At 35.3% G+C, this 23182-nt stretch overlaps 3 protein-coding genes across 4 annotated transcripts; 2 read left to right on the top strand and 1 right to left on the bottom strand.

Moving 5' to 3' along the window:
• Nucleotides 1-4664: 4664 nt before the first annotated feature.
• LOC103994607 (nucleoside diphosphate kinase 1) lies at nucleotides 4665-6809 on the top strand. Its single transcript, XM_009414998.3, has 5 exons — nucleotides 4665-4765; nucleotides 4856-4982; nucleotides 5073-5121; nucleotides 5229-5460; nucleotides 6506-6809. The coding sequence occupies exons 2-5, from the start codon at nucleotides 4932-4934 to the stop codon at nucleotides 6618-6620; spliced, it is 447 nt and encodes a 148-aa protein (XP_009413273.1). The 5' UTR covers nucleotides 4665-4765; nucleotides 4856-4931; the 3' UTR covers nucleotides 6621-6809.
• A 735-nt stretch (nucleotides 6810-7544) lies between these two features.
• On the bottom strand, nucleotides 7545-10303 carry LOC103994608 (large ribosomal subunit protein bL19c). The gene is made up of 4 exons (XM_009415000.2): nucleotides 9887-10303; nucleotides 9677-9763; nucleotides 9462-9595; nucleotides 7545-7934 (listed from the first exon to the last, which is right to left on the bottom strand). Exons 1-4 carry the CDS (start codon nucleotides 10235-10237, stop codon nucleotides 7826-7828), a joined length of 681 nt encoding a protein of 226 aa, XP_009413275.2. The 5' UTR covers nucleotides 10238-10303; the 3' UTR covers nucleotides 7545-7825.
• A 2288-nt stretch (nucleotides 10304-12591) lies between these two features.
• Nucleotides 12592-22489, top strand: LOC135644455 (GTP-binding protein YPTM2-like). 2 transcript variants are annotated; one of them, XM_065162024.1, is made up of 8 exons: nucleotides 12592-12862; nucleotides 20346-20418; nucleotides 21048-21095; nucleotides 21181-21228; nucleotides 21665-21736; nucleotides 21821-21976; nucleotides 22107-22210; nucleotides 22295-22489. In XM_065162024.1, exons 1-8 carry the CDS (start codon nucleotides 12849-12851, stop codon nucleotides 22389-22391), a joined length of 612 nt encoding a protein of 203 aa, XP_065018096.1. In that variant the 5' UTR covers nucleotides 12592-12848; the 3' UTR covers nucleotides 22392-22489. The 2 variants fall into 2 exon arrangements, with proteins under 2 accessions (XP_065018096.1, XP_065018095.1); XM_065162023.1 differs by having other exon boundaries at nucleotides 21665-21976.
• The last annotated feature ends 693 nt before the right edge of the window (nucleotides 22490-23182 follow it).

The raw sequence follows: 23182 nt of genomic DNA, 5'->3' as shown, positions 1-23182 counted from the left end.
GTTATAGTTTCTGACAAAACATAGGAGATTGACAAAAGACGATATGAACCCGAGCAATGAAGTAAAAATTACTATAGTGGCTATTGGCGATATCACTCTACATGCATGTTATTTTATTTCTTTTATTATCAAAAATATTATTTTTATTTTATGTTTAATATTTAATAGATATAAATTAGTTTTTAAGAAATATTATATTATAAGATCATATGCTAGACATTGCTCCATATAATATATTATAAATATTTATAATAGATTATGGACAAATTTATAAGGCAGGCATGTACGTGAGGTATATTAGGAATTCAGTAACAATTTTAGGGTTTTCTCCTGATATTTACTTGGCCATCACTTCAACTTCCACTCACCACTTTTTCTGATGCCAACACTTTTGCTGGTTGAGCTTATCTTATCTTACTTCCCAAATGAGCTCAAGATGGTGACAAGATATATCTGTTGACTTTAAAGCCATACATTCGTAGATCAATGGAAATATACATATACAGGCTTAAGCTTCGTTTTCTTCCTAATTGTACCGCAGGAGCAGCATCACAGGCTCATAACTAATAATACTATTATTCTCCTCTGCCAATTAAGATAGTGTTTAAGCTGATTCAACCCATCACCACTCGTGCTCCTAAAGAAAGATTTTGACAGCCAGACTTTTCATCAAGGGGTGAGTTGAGTCGCATTCTATTTATCTGTTTCTCTGTGCCAAGTTCTGCTGGTCCAATTTGCTCATCGAATATCTCAAAGCATGAAGACAAGACAATGGGGAGTCCGTTTAAAGGCCAACCTCGAGTAGACGACAGTCCTCGTTCTGAACCTGTCTGCCTGCTCGAAAACTTGTTTGGAATGAGTTAGGTTTAGATGAGTAAATGATGTCGAGTAAGGTTCAAGTCATTTTAGATTCAGTCGAGATATAAATGAATGGAGTTGGAAGTTACCTCCCCACCTAACAAATCAAAGAAAAGTTCTTGTGATTATTTATTTATATCGCATGAAATGGGGTGTGGCTTAACTTAATATTAGAATAGGTGGGTTTAGAGTAGGAGAGAAGAAACCTTAATGATTAAAGAACATAATCAACCTACAAATTCTATAAAGCAAACTTCGAAATAACTTTTATCTTATGATTCTATATTTCTGAACATTAAAGATACTGACAACTTTATCTCATCTGATTCCCCTCAGATAAACATACCTGATTCAAAAACACTTAGATGGGAAGAATGTTAGATATGAGACAGCTCCAACCAAATGGGCCCCGATTGACTTTTTAATTATCATCTCAGATTTATAAAAAAATAATAAATTATCATCTTATTATTTATAATTTATATACTTTTAATTTTAAATTTGAATTTTTATTTTTATATAATTAAATATTTTTAATTAAAAATTATATCTTTTCGATAGAATCACAAGTAATGAAAAAAATCTTTTCCACAGGATAGTAGATCTATTAGGTTATCCTGAGAATAAATATAGGATAAAAATTCATAAGTTTTTTTTTTAGGGTGGGAATGTTTGAAAATCCATAAAATTAAATTTCAATGCTAATAAAATATATATATATATATATATCAATAATTTAATATAAAATAATAATATATTAATTTACTATGAAACTCATGTATAAAAAAATAATAATAATTTTTATGTTGTAAATAAAGTCATAAATTAGTTATATGCGATACATCCCAAAAGCGAATAAAGATAACTCATTTTACGCTCCTAATAATGGATGGAGTGGTATCTGTCATCATGTTCCTCCTAATAACGAATAAAAAAACTACTTAACCATCATATATGATAATCTATTAATCCTTGAAGAGAATTGTCCTACTTGTTCTCAATAGATATACATAAACAATCATGATCATTCATTTACTTTCTTCCATTCATTCATGCATGCATTCAAGAAGTAGTATGATAAAATATTATAAAGGATCATGTTTAATATATGATAATATTTAAACATGACCTATTAGATCATGTTTAATATATGATAAAAGGTCACCTAACTCTTTTTACATGTTGTATTTCCAATTTAATCTTAGACACATATAATATGATAATAATCATATCCATATCATCAACTTAATATAAAAAAAGTAAAAAATCATTAATCATTTTCAAATGACATAATTATATAAAACTTTTAAATTTATAAAATTATAAAGATATGAATCATAAAATCTCTTAATAGTCTTTAATAAATCAGAATCTTAATAGAAATAATCTAATTGACTTGAACCAAGGTAAATTCAATTATAACATAACGGAACCAACCTCAAATCCCTATAGAATCGATTTGGAATCATCTTAGATTAGTGTAATTTAGATTTGACTAGTTTCAATTAGGTCATGTGAGCTTGAACTAATTAAATTGATTTTTAATCATTATGGACGAATCGATCAAATTTGTTTGATTTAGTCAAATATCGAGCTCAAACCAAGGGAAAGAAAATTAGATTATATCATATAGTACTAGCGCATGCTAAATCAAATTAGATTATATCGTATAGTACCTATCTGAATTTTGGATGGGTCATATGCATTGCATATGTTTGTCTCAAATAATAGGTTGGACTAAGGTATAATAGTTTGGATAGAGAGGTGATGAATGACATGTCTAACGTCAATTGCATAACTGGGCGAGCCCAGCTTCGAGGGATAAACTAAGCCTCACTTACAAGTTGGACTAAGTCTTATTATTGAATTAGGTTGTGCTTGACACATAGGTTGGATTATGCTTAGTCGCATATATGGGTTAGGTTATATCTGACCACATTGGTAAGGTTGTATTGGCCACTGAGCTAGTCTAGCCAATCAACTTATCTCAAGATAGACATAATTTGACTCATCTTATTAAATTAAATATTAATATTTTTAAAAATATTTTAAAAAAATTATAAAATAATAATTAACCTTGATCTTTTTTTATAAATTAAATAATTTAAATTACTGATTCTAAATTTAAAACTAATTAAATCATACATATATATATATATATAATTACTTGAAACATAAATATGCCTAATTAAATAAATTAGAACTATTTATTAATATTAAATTAACTAATCTTTCTAACATCAAAATCCAATAATTACTATTTATTAATCATAAAACTTTAAAATTAAAATATTATTATACACCATACAAATTATAATAATTTTGATATCAAATATTTTAAAATATGAATAAAAGTAGATGATCCTATTTCTCGGGATCCTATTAAGGGAAGCCTCTTTATACAAGACGAGCTCTTCTTGAAAGATAAAAGATAATTTAATATTTATTTTAAATTTAAATTTTATTTTATTTTTACATTAATTTATTTCTTATGGTTCATACATAAAAAATAAAATTTAAATTATTTACTTTCTAAAAATTATATCATTTATTAGAAAATAAATCAATAATAATTTAATTAACTGGTTAAAAAATTAATATATTAAGAAAAATAATTTTAATCGTTTTATTAATCATACTATATAAATAATAAAGTTAATAATTTAAATAAAATAATATATTATTTATGATAAATTTAATTTATATTAATAGAAAAAATCTTCAGTGATTATAGTAACAAAGAACTCAAAGTTTTATAGTTTTATTACAAGTTTTAATCAAAGAGGTGAAGTTTTAGAGGTTATATGATTACCACAGTTTATACGTTTCTCGAGGTAAATCTATATCAAGTTTAGCCGCACAAAAGGCTAAAGGTAAATAGAACTTGGCCTTTTGAACTTGTAAGTCTGGAACCCAATTGTGCCTCTGAGCAATTCTCGATAAAGAAGACGACGGAGGAGCAAGAAGTCATGATTCATGCAATTACATCGAGGAGTAACAAATGCAGAGACTATGAAGTTGGACAAAGTCTTCAGGCTTAGAATTCAGCTATTCTTGATGCCTGCTTTAGAATGTAGCATAACCATGATGTAGAACAACTTAAATATTCCAGGGAACTAATGCAGCATAAAAGAAGTTCTCGAGCTTGATGATTCCAGTGAGATGAGTCGACTATTTTCTCATCATTTAAGGTGAATATTGGATGATCAATTTGCGGACAAAGCCTCCTGATTTTTTAGCAGAAGTCTGTTGTCGTTGTTGGAGAGGAGTTCATCATCTCTTCCCTTGCATCCACCATTCCCTCTCTCTTGCTCTTTGATGCTGCTACCTTACATATCGTCCTTCCTGACAAACCCTGCATAATTTGCTATCGATTATTCGTCTAATTCTCTACAAAGTACTCGTCGTGAAATAATGGTTGTTCCCGTGACACAAAGCAGCTGAGATTACCAACTCCATGATTCCTCCTCCAAGCTCTTGATCGGACCACAAACCAAAAACTTCTCTATTTCATAGAACAATAATATAATAAAAAGAAAATTAAGAAACCCAACCCGACCCACCGACCGTGCTTACGTCATGCGGTTGGCCTTTGGGACCCACTTCGAAGATGTGCGAGACGCAAAGATATCTTTTTTTGGGTCGAAAGAAAAAGGTGCCACCAATTTGTAATGGACGCACCAATTTGAACCCCGACGCGTGACCGCTGAGGTGTACGCATTGCAACGGAAGGCGAGGAACATCCCGCGGAATATTCCCTTTCTACATTAATATTTTAACGGCGGATTCCATTCCCACGATATTAAACCAACATCGATAATGGTGTGATTCTATTCCGCGGTGTGCGGGTCGTTTCTCTCTCGAGTCATTGGTTGAACCGATGTGCTTCTAGAGTTTTCTTGTAAAGGTGCAAATGCTTCATGCCACATCTGTGGGTTGCGTTATTCATTATTTAGTTCGTCCTTTAATCTCTCGTTGCTCGCTCTCTATACAATAGGTGTTTCTGGCTTAAACGATTAGGGTCCTTGTTTGCTGCGTCGAGGAGCGAGGAAGGAAACCAACGCGGCTCAGAGATGGAGCAGACCTTCATCATGATCAAGCCCGACGGCGTGCAACGAGGCCTTGTAGATCTCTCTCTCTCTCTCTCTCTCTCTCTTAGTGTAATCCAATCGTAGATCGGTACGTAATGACTTGTACTTCGGTTCCTACATCAGGTTGGGGAAATCATTAGCCGGTTCGAGAAGAAGGGTTTCTACTTGAAAGGTGCGGACTTTGGCTCTCCTGTGTTATTAGGCGGTACCTTGGAGTAGAAAAGATAGATTATTATTATTTTATTTTTGGGGTGTGGTTTGGTGCTATGGATCAATCAGGATTGAAGATGATGAACGTGGATCGCTCCTTCGCCCAGACGCACTATGCTGACCTCTCCGCGAAGCCCTTCTTTCCTGGGCTGGTGGAGTACATCATCTCCGGTCCCGTGGTTGCCATGGTGTGGGAGGGGAAGAATGTGGTTGTCACTGGCCGCAAGATCATTGGTGCCACCAACCCGTCGGATTCCTCCCCCGGAACCATCCGTGGGGATTATGCGATTGTGATGGGCAGGTGATCTATCTGTCCTTTTTGTCTTTGTCATCTGAAGCATAAATAGCTTTAATTGGGTTAATTTCCTTTGTCTATCAAGATCCAGTATCAAAGCCATAAGTCTAATGTTATGAAACAAGGAGAAGATGCCTCAGCTTTAGCAGCATCAAGTGCATTCTAGGATGCTGCCTATTTCTCTCCCTAATAAGTGATCAAATAAAAATTTGCAATCATTCTATTCTTTTGTTGACCATGTATGATTGGCTTCCTCCGGAAGAAATTTCTTAGAGTAGGATGTTTGGCTTGACTGTGGCTAGTTAATTTTGGCTTTACATACTCAAGTGACCTAAATGACATGGTTTACATGTCGTAGTTTCCCATCTCTTTAGTGCTAAGTGAAAATGCCATGTCTCTGCTTCTCGATTGGAGCCAAGTGAAAGGGCAAGATTAACTAGATATGTTAAAAGTGGTGGCTCTGTGTTGTGATTGATGCCTTTGGAGGTCAGAATTCTACAAGTTTAAAGGGGTCAAGCCCTCAAGATCATAGAGGATAGAAAGGCAGCCAAGATTTGCAAAATAGGGAAATGATGAATTCATTAACGTGAAAAGACATATATGAAAGGCATCTATTGAATCCAACAAACGAAATTGTGTAGGCCTTCAATATATATGTTCAAACTTGTATTTTAAATGTGCTTAAGCTCCTTGTGTATGACATGCACGGTAAGATTCCAGTGCTTGTTATCTTCATATCGGTGATGCCGTGTTGGTTGCTACCTGTTTCCTCTTGTGATTTAGAAAGAAAGTTATATAATTAGACTCTCACTCTCGGTTGCTGGATAGAAGTACATTAGTTAAAGGTATATTTTGTAAAAGAAAAAAAGTCACTATGCTTTGAGAAGCTGTTTTGATGCTTCTCTTATCATATGTTTCTTCTTTTCCAAAAGAGGATATGTTGCACTACTTTTTTTATTCGATGTAATGCTGTCAAGAAGCAAATGGCAATAGTTTTCATGACTTGTAAATTTAACATGTAAAAGTCACCTAACATTTTGCTTTTATTCAGGAATGTCATTCACGGGAGTGATTCGATTGAGAGTGCAAGGAAGGAGATCGCTTTGTGGTTTCCTGAAGGCATTGCTCAGTGGCAGAGCAACCTCCATCCTTGGATTTACGAGTAGAGATGATGTATTGCTTCTGAGTTTAAGTTTTGACTTTTCCTTAGTTAACCAAGTTGGTGAGTCAACTTGAGATTGTCATAATATGGTTGTGGATTCCCACTTCCAACTCTTTTTTTGCTCGTTAGAGCTATTTGCTGTCTGCCTTTTCACTGCTACACCTGCCTGGCATAATTATTACTTTGGTGCTCTCGATCGTAGACTAGAATTTTCTTTTCTGCAGCTTTATCACTATATGTTTCTTTGTGTTGGTGAAATTAGTCAGATCTGTCTGTTCTCCTTTGCAATCCGTGTGTTTCTGTACTCGAAGCATACTTGTACCCCCTGAGATTGCTTGTACCGATCCTCCCCGTGATGAGAGTCTTACATATTAGCTTAAGCATAATGAGAAGAAGATTTTTCTGGGTATTTTTGAGACATGTCAGGCTTTGCCACTTGCTTACGGGACATGTTTGTCATAATAGATCTAACCCGGTTTAAATTCTGCATGCGCACTGATTGTGAAAAGAGACTTATCGTGTTCTCCTTTCACATGACAACTAGTTTTGTTACACACTAATCAACCTTTGTTGCCCTTTTCTTGCTTTTAGCTGTTCCCTTCAATTGCAACACTTTTGGTCCTCATTCATTCTCTTGATGCAGCGGCAGTCGAAATTGTCGCCATTCATGGAATTAAAACGCATCACACAAAGATCTATAACAAAATATGTTTCTTGCGATTAAAGATAAAGATCGCAGTTGCACCACGAAGGACGGACGAGAAAAAGAAGCAGCAAAATCATCACACTATGCAAGCAATGAAGTGGAAAACCAAAAGAGACGGTACCTAAAAAAGAAAACAAAAGTAACTTTTTCCAGAAAATCGTCCAATAGCTTTTGATGTAATATTGTCATAATTTCTATTGTCAAAAGAGATCAGAAACAGGATTTCACAACCAACATAATAGTAATGATAAACAAGAGACAAACAAATTGGAAATACAAGTGTATCAGTACGATCAGATTCTCCATTCTTTGGTGCTGAACATTAAAAGCCTAGAATGCAGCATCGGAGGACATGACAAAAATCAAGTTCCAAAGGAATTGAAGAAGAGCTGGGAAATTTAGGATTCTGTAACCTTTTACAATGGCAGATAGTTACACTGCCTCATCCAAAGGGTATGGGTAATATAGTCTGCAGCTGGAACGCAACACAGTGTTATGGCCATTTACTTGAAGGTTGAAAGACGGGGAAGCTTGTCCCTCAAGTAGTACAGCCTTGCCCTTCGTACCTTCCTGTGGCTCACAACTTTGATCTCCTTGATGTTAGGTGAGTACCTGAAACAGAAACAAGGATTAGTCACTGTTTCTTTTGCATTTGTCACAATGCTGGATATACTACAACTACATAGTACATAGCATAACAAATACAATCAACTGTGCAAGAGGAAAATCAAAGGCTGGCAAAGACCTAGTCAGCAAGTTTCTCAAAAATTTGTTGCAGGATTTATGTTTAAAGCTTCCCAATGATTGTTCTCGCTGGATTTGCAGTCACTCATGGACACATGGGGAAGAAAGAATGTGACACATTCATCGACTTCACCAAGTCAACAACTATGAAAATAGAACAAAACCGAAAAAGATGATTTAAAATATCATAAAAAGTTATCATCTAGTAGGAAGAAAAAAGGAACTCTTCCGGTCCTCTTGAAGCAAGACTTCCTGTCAGACTGATGGAAAGTTCCTATTGTAATTGTGTGGTTGTCCCATAAAAGGATGAGAAGATCTGAAAAACCAGTCAGATTCTCGTATATCGACAAAAACATAGCTGACCACAACAAGAAACATCAAAGGGATAATAGAGTTGATGCACAAACCAGATTGTCCTAACTGAAAGAATGAAGAACCAAGGAAAAATAAAATTTGAATGTACCGTTCTAAGTAATCAAGGTGGCATTCAACAAATAAACATTAGGCAGAAATTTCTAGAATCCCATCGTGATCAGGTTGAAGAATACAACATAGAGCAGTGTTAACATAGAGCCATTTCAAAAACCGCTTCATTGATTCTATGGATCTACTAGAGAAGTACATCTTCATCAGTCCCAGCAATTTTTTTTTCAGGTATGAACAAACCATAATATTCTTGCGTCAGGAGTCTTAACTATGTTCCTTTTTTCCAACGAGTCTTTACCACCACATTCTCAATATAATATCATGAGAAACATGGAATTTGTTGTCTTCCGCAACCCTAAAACTGAAGTTTTCTAATGTATTAGTATCGTTCCATTAAGCGGTCATCCTATTTATCAGACATTATGAAAAATGATGAAACCCATTTCCCAAAATACAGTGTGTCATGTTCCGGGTAAAAGTTGCTATCACTGCACGAGTTAATAGCTACTGCATTTCATGGGGGAACAAAAAACGATATTATAGGTTAGGTTCAGCAGGCTTAAGTAACTTGATCCCATAGAGTCGAGTCATCCAGTGAAACCGACAATCTAAAAATACAGAACACTAGTTTTACCACCAAAGACAGACAGGTTCCTCAGAAACTAAATACAACAGAACATACATAACAACAGACATGCATCTTTGCTCTTCGGTTATGACCTTTGTATCAATCTCAAAAGAAAAATAAAGGAATCTATTAACAGGTTAATTTAAACAATTCTAAGCATTTAATAATCTTTCTAAAGATAGAACCTCATGGTTACTCTCTGATAACAAGTTTAATTACATTATAGCTTCACTGTCATGAGTAAGAAAATGCATCTTCCCCATTCTTCCAGCAATGGGCGCATACAAAGCTAACATGTTTGGAACCAATGACAAAATGGAATTCAAGGGGAAACAACTTACACTGGGAAAACAATCTCGACCCCGACGCCAGCTATAATTCTCCTGATACGGATTGTGGTGTGAATACCTGCATTTTGCTTCGAAATAACTATACCCTTATAAATGGACGCCCGACGCCTATTCTCCGGGACTTCCTGTCAATGTTGCCGCATGACTGAAGCCAACAACAAGCTTGAAATGATAGTAGAAGTTAACGTACAAGAGCTAAGCTTTACCAGTTTAATCTCTACGATATCGCCGGTCCTGATGTCCGGCACGGGCCTTTCCTTCTCCGAGGCCTCAATTGCCCTCTTGTTCAGAATCTGCCAACTCAAGACCCATCGGAACACACCAATCAACGAGCTCTTAGCCAAAGCAGAACAGCCATTTGATCGATCACAAAAAGAAGAAGAAAAAACGAGAGGGGAAAAAGACTGGAACTTTACCCCCATTACATCCCCGAGCTTAATTATCGGTCTCCTGGGAGGCTTCTCCTCGGCTTCCGCCTCAGAATCCTCGGAGTTCTCCTCCGCCGTCTCGTTTCCCGGGGCTCCCTCTTCCTCTGGGCCAGCCTCAAGATCTCCCACCGCTCCCTCTTCTTCCGAGCTCGCTTTGGGTACAGCCGCCCTGGATTCCTTGCACCGACGAATCGTTGCAGAACCAAACGCCAGCGGAGGAGCCCTAGAGATGGAGGCGAATGGGAGGAATGAAGAGGACAGGCAAACGCGTGGCTTGGGGATGCGAGGAGAGGGTGTGGGAAGAGAGAGCAGAGGGTGGAGGAGCGCGGCGGTGCCCATGGTCGAGCTAGCGGATAGATCAAACTGATGTCAGAGGGGTAGCGGGATGAAGCCTTATCAAGAGGCCGTGACAAGAGAACTTGTGAGATGAGATGAGGTGACGAAAGCGAGCAAAGTTGCTTATTGGGCTTATTTTGAGCAAAATGGGCCGAGCTATAGGGCCTATTTGTCACGCCAACGCTGCGTAAGGATCGAGGAGTGCCGAATACACCAAAATTTACGCGATGAGGATCACTGCCCATTTCTTCATCATTGATTATGATTCCTTTGGCTACGCAATATGATTTCAAACATACAAGTTGGATCCTTGCAGGAAGGAAGAGACAGCGAGAATAATATGCGGTCTCCATGTTATGTTTAGACTAAAAAAACGAGAATAAGGGTCCAATTATAGACTATCTTTCTTCTATTGCTCGCTCGTGTGGAGAAAATATCAAGCGGAGATTATTAGAAGTAATTAAGAGTTATCTTGTATATTTATGATAAGTACAAAAGCTCATTTTTAGTACGATCGTAGTAGATCATTTTTCATCACTTACGATTATACGTACCTATCGTGGGTTATTAACTTGGGTGTTAGAGGGACAATATTAAAAAACCTCTTCCGACCTCATCAAGTGACATCTTAGGAGTCCAACGTTTTCACCTGAAAAGCACATTAGACAACCGTACGCTCATAGGTCTATACCATGACTCTGATGTCAATAATATTTTTTTGTAACATTTTTAATGATAAAAGGAGGACTCGAAGTCGCATGAATGCTTACTCACCGATTCTCTCAATGAACGCTCAATGAAGCGTTCATTGAAGAGGCTTTTGCTCTCAACCCATAATACTTTCACCTAAGCGGGGTAGCAACCACATTTTTCACATATAGATGCATCCATCTTGATGCAAACACGAATGGAATACTAATGTTTATTTAACAACCCAAGTCTCTTATCCCTAGGAATGGCCTCGAGGCATCTACTTATCCCCGTTGAGGTATTCTTAAACTTCACTCAATAAGTGTAGATGCTAACAAGCATGAGACAAGCGATGCCAAGAACTCAATCACAGTCCTCAACTCTACTATTATTAGCACCCATTGAGATTTTCTAACCGACACGATGTCAACATCTTAAGAGCATTTGAGACATATTGGACTATTAGTCGAGGGAGTACTTCGATTCTCAAATGTGAAATTCAATAGACCACACCACCCTCAATTTGCCCAGTCAACTTTTGAGGCTCAATCAATAGATTTGATGAAGGTCTCCATATGAATCCAATTAAGACAGATGAACTGATATTTGGAGGAGATACGACGAAAGCTCCAATAGTTAAAAGGTAAAACACTACTTAACCCCACCTCGGGTCAATCATCTTTCATCTAAAAAATCCAAGAGAAATCGATTCCAATAAGCTTCCATCTCCCGTTCTTTGAGACATTCGACGGTCATACCAATTTGAAGGAGCACATTGTAACTTTTTATGTCTAGATGTAGAAGAGGGGATCATTATGACTCTTCCTGTAGCCTGGGGGGGGGGGCAGACAAATGATAAAGAGAATATTGTTTGCTCCAAATTGAAAAAACAAGATAGAGGTTGTCCCCTATCATATTACCTACATGAACAAGTGTCAGAAGTAGGTAATTGCATATTGTTTGCTCTATATTATTCACGTTGAGAAAAAACCAAGTGGAGATTGTTAGAGATGATTGAGGGCTATCATCTTATAGAATATTTCATAGAATATTTTATTAAAAAAATTATTTTTAACACGTATGAGATTACTTTTTTTATTACTCACGATCACACATAATTATCTCGAGATCCAATTGAAAAATCTCTTAATTTTTGTACAGATTATATAATCCTACTAACGAGGATATCAATCATAATTTTTTTCTTTTAAATCAGGACAAGCATGGATATGATGGGTTCATAGCATGAGCAGAGTGAATTCGTTCTTAATACTATTGTATTATCTATCTTTCACGTGCATTTTGTGTGAATCATAATGTCTCGAGATTTCAACCAGTAATTATTTTTCGACCATTATTGATGACGCAAATTCCATGTATACTCATATTCCTTGAGCATTATGTGTCATATATATATATATATATATATATATATATATATATATAATAATAATAATAATAATAATAATAATAAAATAAAATAATAAAATAATTTTATTTTTAATACTATAAATACGAATATATTCAGTTAAATCACTTACTTGGCCATTAAGAAATAAAGAATCGAGAGGTTTCGTCGAACTCGACTATCCATCATAAGCGACGAATCTGATGAACTGGAAATGATCCCAGCCGCTCATAGCGGTTCCGTGTCGGTATCGTGCACTCCCTCCGCGTCCGCCCCTTGTCTACTCATGTCCCAAACACCTCCCTCTCCTCTTTGTTTTTCCGGAAAGCGCTCTCCTCCGTTCTCTCGATCTCTTCCTCGGGCGTTCCCATCTTTTTCCTTTGTTCGTTTGGGTTTGAGGAGGGGATCCGTCGCTTCCGTTCACAGATCCTTCCCGTTTCTCAGAGAAATCTACACTCGGAACCCCGCCGAGGAAGACCGCAGCCGCCGGCGTAGCGCCCCTTCAAGGTCTCCGCCATGAATCCGGAGTAGTAAGTTCCCTTTCTTGGTGCTAATTTTTACGTTGATCTTGATAATCGGATTCCTTCAGTTTGGATCGCAATCTTGTTCTCCTATCCTTCATGGAACCGGCACCTAGGGTTTGTGGGTTGATTTTGCGTGGTCCGGTTTCGTGGTTCCTGTTGGATCATTGATTTCTTGGTTGTCTAGTAAGGATTGCGTGATTATGGTTCTTGATCACGGGTCTGGACTGCAAGATCGCCGATGTTCACCGGTGGTATTTGCCAGATCTTTTGCTGTGGTTTGAGATCTTGCTGTTGTGATGGATCTAGATCGTAGTCTAGGGATCCATCCTCGCGTTCGTGACTACGTTTTCTTAGGTTGTATGTAGATTGGTTGCCCATTTGATGATTGTTGCAAGGTAGATCTATGTGAAATGGCTATTTCACGGTAGGCATAACTTAAGGTTATGGGGTTTTCTGGTCCCTTGGATTATACGAAACCTTTGTGTAATATGAACATCAAATTTCATGACAGCAAGAGGAAGTTATCTATATTCCGATAGTAGCTTCTTCTTAATGGTTGCCTGTGCTGATTCCCTCCTTAAAGAAGTTCATATTCACAAATACGAGTATCCCTCGGGGCATCATGCACCTGAAATGCATTTCTAACTGTAAATTCTCATTACTGGTTGCATGTGCTGATTCCATCCATTTGGTTGAAATGGTTCTTTAAATATGATCTGTTGAAGGACCATATAAGAAGTACTAAAATAATTTGACAGTTACAAGATGTTACGGATAAACACACCCGTCAATCATGGAACTGTTACTTGTTGCCTTTTTTTTACTCCACCCCCGTGGTTTGATTTGAAGCGTTGGTCTTTTAGGAATGATATGCTGACGGTGGATGGTCACAAAAACTATATAAGAAATATCAAGTAATTTGGACAGTTACATGGTGTTAAATCAAGACACGTTTATCATAGAATTGTTAGTGGGAACTGGGGGCCTGTTGGTATGGATGGTCACAAAAACCATATAAGAAATATCAAGTAATTTGGACTCCAGTTAAAGCATTTATTGATTCTGTACAAAAGAATAAGTTCTCCCTTGCAAAATCAACTCCAGTAGTGCTGTTGTAACTTTCCAAGTATGAATCATCCTACACGGAAAAGAAAATAGGTGTTACACTAATGAAACCTGCAATAATGAAAGAACCTTTTACAATCAGGATTTGGTGGCTTTGTGTACATAGCTCTTCAATATAAATACGTAACCACCTACTTCCACATTACATGGTTGAGTTTCAAGCAAGCATTAAAATGTATATGCTGTGTTTGATGCAAAAGCAACCAAAAGTCAACTATTGTTTAGCAGGTACTTACAAAATTAAATAATCAGCCAGCAGTTGTTGAGGTAGCAATGAAAAGATTATAGCTTTGTAATTGAGAAATGGTAGTGTCATGGCATATTATCAAGAAATTTGCATGAAATGGGAGGATAAATTTATAATGTTTCTATCAAATCTAACATCAATCAGATGCTTATAATATTCAAGCGCGATGGATTTCTCCTATGAAATCAAAATCTTACATACAATGATTTCTTGGTTCTTTATTGTTGATTGAAGGAAAAAGAACTAAAGGGGGTTAGGATCTTAGTTCACATTGATTCTAGAAGAGCATTAAAATTGGACATTGATATGTTATTTCATTAGCATCTAAATGGAAATAATTTTCATTACTGGATTCATGACTTACAAGTAACAAGGAACTGGTTGCCAACCTAATCTCTATCAACATTTGTTGGCCCTTATCGTAAATTTTTAGAGGAGGCATGATTTTCCAACACTTGAATCTCCAATAAACAAAAGTTTGAATAAATAATCATTGCATAAACCATGTAATGACATTAGTTTCTTGTCAAAATATAATCGAAAAGCTAGAAAAACTATATTTGTGCTTGTAGATGATCTAAGCCCAATAAATATAATTTATCTAGTTTGTAAAAATCAATTTGTAATTAACTCGACAAAACACATCATTATTGAAACACTAAGAGTTGTAACGTCCTATACATAGCAAATGATGGAACTGAATATGTGCAGCACGCATAGGGACCCAACAAAAATTACTTGTTTCATTTATTTAATTATTTTCTTCATGCCTATCGATTAAGAAACCAATAGACACCCTCCCATGATTTGTTTTAGTAGCATTTTCTTTATTTTGTGAGGATGTTGTGTTTAGGTTAGTTAATTTTTCAATTAGGAAAAATTTTATTTAAAAAAATAAAAATATGAAAAAACTATTTAGATATTTCGTGACTAGAGAAATTAGAGAAGCACCAATTTTTGTGAACATCAACAAAATATAACTTTGTGTCTCAACCAAGGTATGCAGTTTCGAATAATACCGCCCGTACCGGGCGATATGTACCGGTCTGTCAGTTGATCGGTACATGGATCGCCCGTTATCGGACGGTATATATATATATATATATATATATATATATATATGTATATATACGTCGTCTTGTCTGGGGAGAAAAGAGAGGCGACGTCGTCGAATTATTTATATATATATATATATATATATATATATATATATATATATATATATATATATATATATATATATATATATAAAGGCGACGTCGCGTCGCCTTTTTCGACGACGTCACCTTATTTATATATATATATATATATATCGAGCGATATATTGTATCGTATCGTACCGAGCGAATGTCGAAACGCCGGTACGGTATGATATTTCAAACCTTGGTCTCAATAATTATTGATTTTTATGCTAAGGGTAGAAAGAACAAAACGGTGCCTTAAAAACAACATAAAACATGCCGTATAACTGAAAAATCAAGTTGAAACAATACCTAACAATAGTAAACTCATGTATATATATATATATATGTATATATATATATATATGTATATATATATATATATATGTATATATATATATATATATGTATATATATATATATATAAAGTTCAACAAAACTCTCTAGACACTTTGTTTCTTGATGGCAAAGCAAGTGGTCTATTTTTGTACTTTTCCTCGTAAATGTCATGCTAACCAGAATATATGTTTATATTTATGGTATATAAAAATAAAAATAACAAGCTAATTTGATTATTATACTTTTGTAGAAATGATTTGGTTATTGTATATATGTATATATATGATTACTAAATTATTTTTATAAAAGTAAAATAATAAAATTATTAAAACATTTTTGTAAAAGTAAAATTTCTATAAAACTAAAATAAAGGACATTTATATATCTAACATGAAATAACAATATATATATATATATATATATATATATATATATATATATATATATATATATATATATATATATATATATATATATATATGTATCGTTCACTTTATTGGTCCAAATTAGTGTATTGATCGATTGGCAGTATGGTATATACCGCTCTATATCGACGTATCGTGTGTCGGTATGGCGTGGCAAATCGACGACACAAAAGAATGGTCGAAAATAGTTTTAATTTTTTTTAAAATAGAAAAAAGTTAGATTAGGCATTTTAAGTTGGAAATAAATATAAATTTAGGATAATTTTAGTAAAAATAATCTAAATTAGGAAAAAATAGTGGCACATATATTTCTTGGGCTTTAAGGAGTAGTTTTATGGTACGTTTTGAATTGTATTTTCATTGATTTTGAATTATCTATAAAAAAATGATTTGAATTATTAAATTATTTGTTAAATAACTTAAACTTTAAGATTCAAATGAATCTAGTAATCGATCGATGGATATGATTGGTTCTATCTCTAAAAAGAACGACGAGATTCCATGGGCAATGGATCGGGGTCCTCAATCTTATGTATTTATATATCAATTTGATATGATTGTTGGATCAAATCATGAAATTGATCTCACGATACAGTATATTGATACACCATATTCCATTAGTATATCAATGTAGTGATAGTCGTAGTCTGATCGTTGTGAATCATACGTGTCTGAGGGGGCTCCTGAGGTAGGTATGATTGTGGCATGTATTGGTGCAGAGCATGGAGAACGTCAGAACTTCTACTTTTGCCATTGATCTGTTGCTCTGTATCATAAGATCGATCATCATTTAGTTGCTCAAAGAAGAATGACCAACTATTACGTTGAGCTCCATGATCTGAATTTTGGTGGTGATGTATAAAATACTATTACTTTGTCTATGCACCACCCTCAACTGTGTAGAAGGGACCATCGACTCCCTTGCATCGTTGTTGTCGTCGGTTGAAGCATTGTTGTCCATGTCGCTGTGATGTCTTTGGACCAAGCGGGTTATTGAATGCAATTCAGAGATTGTCTATGTTCCTTTGATTAAAGAGTTCTTCCTTTGACTTAAGTGTTAATCCTTTCTAATTAGCCTCTTAAGCTTGATCCAATCCATAAATCATTGCTTTGTGGAGTTCAAGAGAGTGCAAATGAAAAAATGAGGGAAATATGTGTGAGAAAGTGATTGAGAGGGTAGATGAGTTAGGGAGAGTGAAAGAGGAGAGAATGAGGGGGATGAAGTTAAAAAATCCTTAGATCTGGTTTAAATGATCAAACGGATCGTTTGAATTCAATAAAACCTAGCTATTGATCGGTATCGATCGAAATCTGGATTTTGATCGTTCTTATCGATATAGACCTTGTTTTGGGCGATACAGAATCCCTTGTTATGGATTGCTCGGTACGGGGCGATCCGCGTGTTGATCCCTTGTCGAACCAGTATGTATCACCCATGCTACCCAATACAGTTAGGCATGGCGAACTCTGATTTGGTGTGTGTGTGTGTGTGTGTATATATATATATATATATATATATATATATATATATATATATATATATATATATATATATATATATGGTTATATAAAAATAAAAATAACAAGATAATTTTATTTTTATAGAAATGTTTTAGTAATTATATATATACAGAAATATTTTTATAAAAGTAAAATCTTGTTATTTTTATTTTTATATACCATAAATATTAGGATATATTCAAATTGCATGATATTTATGGGGATAATTATAGAAGTAGATCACTTTCTTGGCCATTAGGAAATAAAGAGTCGAGAGGGTTTCGTCGAACTCGCTTGATCTTTCCATCACGATTGAATCTGATGAACTATGAATTATCTCAGTCATTCATTGTGGTTCTATGTTGTTGTTGCGCATTGCCTCCGCGTTCACCCCTTATTTATTGACGTCTCACCCCCACTCTCTCCATCCTCTTGCTCTCTTCCTCTGGCATATTGATATTTTTCCTTTGTTCTTTTGGGTTTCGAAAACCCTCAAAGAGGAGGGGATCCATCGCCTTTGATTGCATATCGTTCTCATTTCTTCGAGAAATCTACACTCGGAACCTCGTCGGGTATGACCACAGTCATTGGCATAGCGCCCCCTTCAAGGTCTCCACCATGAATCTGAATTAGTAAGTTCCCTTTCTTGGTGCTAATCTTTACGTCGATCTTGATAATCGGATTCTTTCATTTCGGATCGTAATCTTGATCTTTTATTTTTCATGGAACCAGTACCTAGGGTTTGTGGGTTGATTTTGCATGGTTTGGTTTCATGGTTCTTGTTGGATCATGGATTTCTTGGTTGTCTAGTAAGGATTGCGTGATTATGGTTCTTGATCATGGGTCTGGACTTCAAGGTCACTGATGGTCACTGGTGGTATTTGTCAGATCTGTTGCTGTGGTTTGAGATCTTGCTGTTGTGATGGATCTAGATCGTAGTCTAGGGATCCATCCTTGGATTCCTGATTACGTTTTCTTAGGTTACATGTAGATTGGTTCTCCATTTGATGATTGTTGCAAGGTAGATCTATGTGAAATGGCTATTTTATGGTAGGCAGAACGTAACATTATGGGGTTTTTTGGTCCCTTGGATTATATGAAAACTAATATGAACATCAAATTTCATGACAGCAAGAGAAGTTATCTATATTTCGATAGTAGCTCCTTGTTAATGGCTGCGGATTCCCTCAAAGAAGTTCATATCACAAATACAAGTATCTCTCGGTGTATCATGCACCTGAAATGCATATTCTAACTGTAAATTGTCGTTACTGATTGCATGTGCTGATTCCATCCATTTGGTTGAAATGGTTCTTTAAATATGATCTGTTGAAGGGCCATATAAGAAGTATTAAAATAATTTGACAGTTACATGATGTCACGGATAAACACACCATTTAATCATGGAACTGTTACTTGTTGCCTTTTTTGGCTCCACCCCTGTGGTTTGATTTGAAGAGTTGGTCTTTTAGGAATGATATGTTGATGGTGGATGATCACAAAAACCATATAAGAAATATCAAGTAATTTGGACAGTTACATGATGTTAAATTGAGACACGTTCATCATAGAATTGTTACTGGGAACTGGGTGCTTGTTGGTAAACGAAATTGTTGTAAACATGATATGTTTATTGTCGATTGTCGGAAGCCATATAAGAAGTATTAATTGATATAATGGTTAAATGATGCTAAACATAGAACTGTTACTGGTTGTATATGCTGATTCCATTCCCTTGGTTGGTAATTAAAATGGAAACATGATATGTTGAAGATAGATGGTCAGAGACCATGAAAGAATTACATGATGTTATACGTGGACGGACATAGACCATATAAGAATTCTGAAATTTCTTGATAGTGATGTTGAACATAGAAAATTTATTTAGTTATGCTATAGATAATTCGAGATTGGTCCTTTTTTCAACATAAATATTGGAAGTTGCCAATGGTTACTTGTATCTGATGTCTGATATAGTTGCTTATGGTTGTATATTTGTATGACATGGAATCAACATCATAAGATACTTCCTCATTTTTGTTTCCTGTTTCTATGAGCTTACTGTTGTTAGGTGTTGTTTCAACTTGGTTTTTCAGTCATACGCCTTGCTTTTATGTTGTTTAAGGGATCATTTTGTTCTCTGGCATTCTCTATTTAGCTTAACAATCAATAATGATTGATGCATAAAGCTATATTTTGTTGATGTTCACAAATAATGGTGCTTCTCAAATTTCTCTGGTCTGACACTGAGAAATATCTAATTAGTTTTTTCATATATATATTTTTAAATTAAGTGTTTTCTAGTTGAAAAATCAATTAACTTAAACCCGACATTCTCACAAAATAAAGAAAGTGCTACTAAAATCATGGGAGGGTATTCATTGGTTTCTTATTGATGGGCATGAAGAAAATAATCAAACAAGTGAAGTAAGCAGTTTTTGTTGGGTACCCATGTGTGCTGCACATATTCAGTTTCATCATTTGCTCTGTACAGGATGATACAATGGTGTTTCAATGATGATGTGTTTTGTCGCGTTAATTGCAGATCGATTTTTACAGACTAGATAAATTATATTTATTGGGCTTCGATCATCCGGAAGCACAAATGTGGCTTTTTTTGCTTTTCGGTTATCTTTTGACGAGGAACTAATATCATTACATGTTTTATGCAGTGACTATTTATTCAAACTTTTGCTTATTGGAGATTCGGGTGTTGGAAAATCATGCCTCCTCCTAAGATTTGCGGTAAGGGTCAATAAATGTTGATAGAGATTAGGTTGGCAACCAGTGCCTTGTTGGTCAAGAATGCAGTTACAAGAATGATTTCCATATAGATGCTAATGAAACAGCATATTCAATGACCAATGTTAATGCTCCTCTGGAACCAATGTGACCTAAGATCCTAACCCCCTTTTAGTTCTTTTACCTTTTATCAATAATCAGGAACCAAGGAATCACTAGTTGTATGTGGGATTATGGTTTTGTAGGAGAGAATCATTGAGCTTGAATATTATATGCATCTGATTCATGTTAGATTGGATAGAAACATTGTAGATTTATCCTCCCATTTCTTACAAATTTCTTGATAATATGCGACGACGCTGCCATTTCCCAATTATCTTTTCATTGTTACCTCAACGACTGTTGGCTGTTTATTTAATTTTGCAAGTAGCTGCTAAACAATAGTTAACTTTTGGTTGCTTTTGCATCAAACACAGCATATACATCTTAATGCTTGCTCGAAACTCAGCCATGTAATGTGGAAGTAGGTGGTTATGTTGAAGAGCTATGTACACAAATCCACCAAATCCTGATTGTAAAAGGTTCTTTCATTATTGCAGGTTTCATTAGTGTAACACTTTTTTTCCTTGTAGGACGATTCGTACTTGGAAAGTTACATCAGCACTATTGGAGTTGATTTTGTAAGGGAGAGCTTATTCTTTTGAACCGAATCAATAAATGCTTTAACTGGAGCATCTGAATAATGCCATATATTTTTCCTTGTAGAAAATACGCACAGTTGAACATGATGGCAAGACCATTAAGCTTCAAATAGTGAGTTCCTTTACCATGTTGCTTTTTTTGTACATAGCTGTTATTATGAGATTGTGTATCCAATATGCTATGCCACTTGAAACCAAACATATCATGTGTGACTCACGTCTTTGCTCCACCAACCTGAAGTCTGTCATTAATGGCAAGTTGTTTTAGTTGATGTAATTTGTGGAGGTCTGCAATACCAATTCCCAGTTGTTATGTCGTGACAACTTCTAGCAGTGGACTTTCACTTTGATTTGGGTTCTGATGACCATCAACACAGTTCTATATCAATTCCGTAATTATTGATTATTTATTGTGGAGTAGTAACTTCCTTTTCTTCTGATATGAGATATTTGTTGTCACTGCAGTGGGATACCATAATTATTGATTATTTATTGTGGAGTAGTAACTTCCTTTTCTTCTGATATGAGATATTTTGTTGTCATTGCAGTGGGATACCGCAGGGCAAGAACGTTTTAGAACAATTACAAGCAGCTATTACCGTGGTGCTCATGGTATCATCGTAAGTCCAATCATCAAATCTATTTTTTGTTTGTTGCGTGTCAAACTATTATGTCAACTAGTCGTTCATTCCCTCGACTTGCAGGTGGTCTATGATGTGACAGATCAGGAGAGCTTCAATAATGTAAAGCAGTGGTTGAATGAGATTGATCGATATGCGAGTGACAACGTGAATAAGCTTCTAGTTGGGAACAAGTGTGATCTGACTGCCAATAGAGTTGTATCATTTGAGACAGCTAAGGTAACTGAGGTTATGGCTAGTTTACTGTCATTTTTCTAATAGTCACGCCACATGTGAGGTTATGGCTTTGTTTGATCGGGAATATGAACTTACAGATTCCATCTCTGACTAATTTCTACGTACTTTGCAGGCCTTTGCTGATGAGATTGGCATACCATTCTTGGAAACCAGTGCAAAAAATGCTACTAACGTGCAGCAGGCATTCTTGGCCATGACTGCTGCCATCAAGAACAGGTATGTCGACTCTCTCTTTTATTCAGGCATTGCCTTTTGTTTTCTTTTTGCATATATACGGACACAGAATTGTCTCTCATGCAGGATGGCCAGCCAGCCGGCCATGAACAGTGCCAGACCTTCCACAGTGCAAATCCGTGGACAACCTGTTGACCAAAAGAGCTCCTGCTGTTCTTCTTGAGTGTTCAGCTAATGGCATTGTATTAAACTAGTTGATATCCAGATTGATGCTGTGTTGTGTCATTTCAAACGCTTCAATACGTGTTCCATTCTTTCCTAGTTCTAATCCTGTACAAATTGGACATTTGGTAATGCTATGTGATATATGCCAGCCCTACAATATATATATATATATATATATATATATATATATATATATATGGTAATGCTATACTAAAAGCTTATAAAATGCAAGCTGATGGTGACATCTGGTCATACAAATCTTTAATAAGCTTTCAGTATTGTGTCATAAACCAAAAATTGGGACATGGATATGGATGAAAGGAAAGTTGGTAATATACCTAGCACTCACTAGGAAATTTTTGAAAGACTCGGGACATTCTAGTTACAAAAAAGAAAAACACGAGGTTCCTTCTAGGCATATGGACGTTGATGTTGCAGTGACCCCAGGATTTTGTACAGGATTAGCGACTTGTTCATTTATTAATATGTCAAGTGTTTTCTCGGACATCTGTATTAGCAACTTGTTCTTATTAAAGTCACATTCACATACTACCATCATTTATCAAAATATTAAGAATATTATTTTAAAAAGGAATAATATAAATATAAAAAAAACCCAATCCAACTAAACCAGATAATTGCAACTTTCAACAACACAGCCGCATTTTCAAATTGTCACTTAAATCAGACTGTTACATCATACTAAACCAGATATAACAAAACTTGAGTTAGACAATGAGTTAATCCCAATTTTTAATAACACAAAACTGCTTTGTTAAATTGTTACTT

This window comes from Musa acuminata, chromosome BXJ3-8 (assembly GCF_036884655.1).
Source record: "Musa acuminata AAA Group cultivar baxijiao chromosome BXJ3-8, Cavendish_Baxijiao_AAA, whole genome shotgun sequence".
NCBI classification, from domain to species: domain Eukaryota; kingdom Viridiplantae; phylum Streptophyta; class Magnoliopsida; order Zingiberales; family Musaceae; genus Musa; species Musa acuminata.
The sequence above is the reverse complement of the archived record's forward strand: the minus strand, read 5'-3'. Positions and strand labels throughout refer to the sequence as shown.

What these genes read in the sequence shown, in the direction of transcription:
- LOC103994608 (XM_009415000.2), bottom strand. Translation starts at nt 10,237, where the DNA reads ATGGGCACCGCCGCGCTCCTCCACCCTCTGCTCTCTCTTCCCACACCC. An exon ending in AGCTCGGGGATGTAATGGGG is followed by an intron (nt 9,764 to 9,886) that starts GTAAAGTTCCAG and finishes TTGAGTTGGCAG; the next exon opens with ATTCTGAACAAGAGGGCAAT. An exon ending in ATATCGTAGAGATTAAACTG is followed by an intron (nt 9,596 to 9,676) that starts GTAAAGCTTAGC and finishes CAACATTGACAG; the next exon opens with GAAGTCCCGGAGAATAGGCG.
- LOC103994607 (XM_009414998.3), top strand. Translation starts at nt 4,932, where the DNA reads ATGGAGCAGACCTTCATCATGATCAAGCCCGACGGCGTGCAACGAGGC. An exon ending in GAAGGGTTTCTACTTGAAAG is followed by an intron (nt 5,122 to 5,228) that starts GTGCGGACTTTG and finishes TGGATCAATCAG; the next exon opens with GATTGAAGATGATGAACGTG. An exon ending in TATGCGATTGTGATGGGCAG is followed by an intron (nt 5,461 to 6,505) that starts GTGATCTATCTG and finishes GCTTTTATTCAG; the next exon opens with GAATGTCATTCACGGGAGTG.
- LOC135644455 (XM_065162023.1), top strand. An exon ending in GCCTCCTCCTAAGATTTGCG is followed by an intron (nt 20,419 to 21,047) that starts GTAAGGGTCAAT and finishes TTTTCCTTGTAG; the next exon opens with GACGATTCGTACTTGGAAAG. An exon ending in ACTGCTGCCATCAAGAACAG is followed by an intron (nt 22,211 to 22,294) that starts GTATGTCGACTC and finishes TCTCTCATGCAG; the next exon opens with GATGGCCAGCCAGCCGGCCA.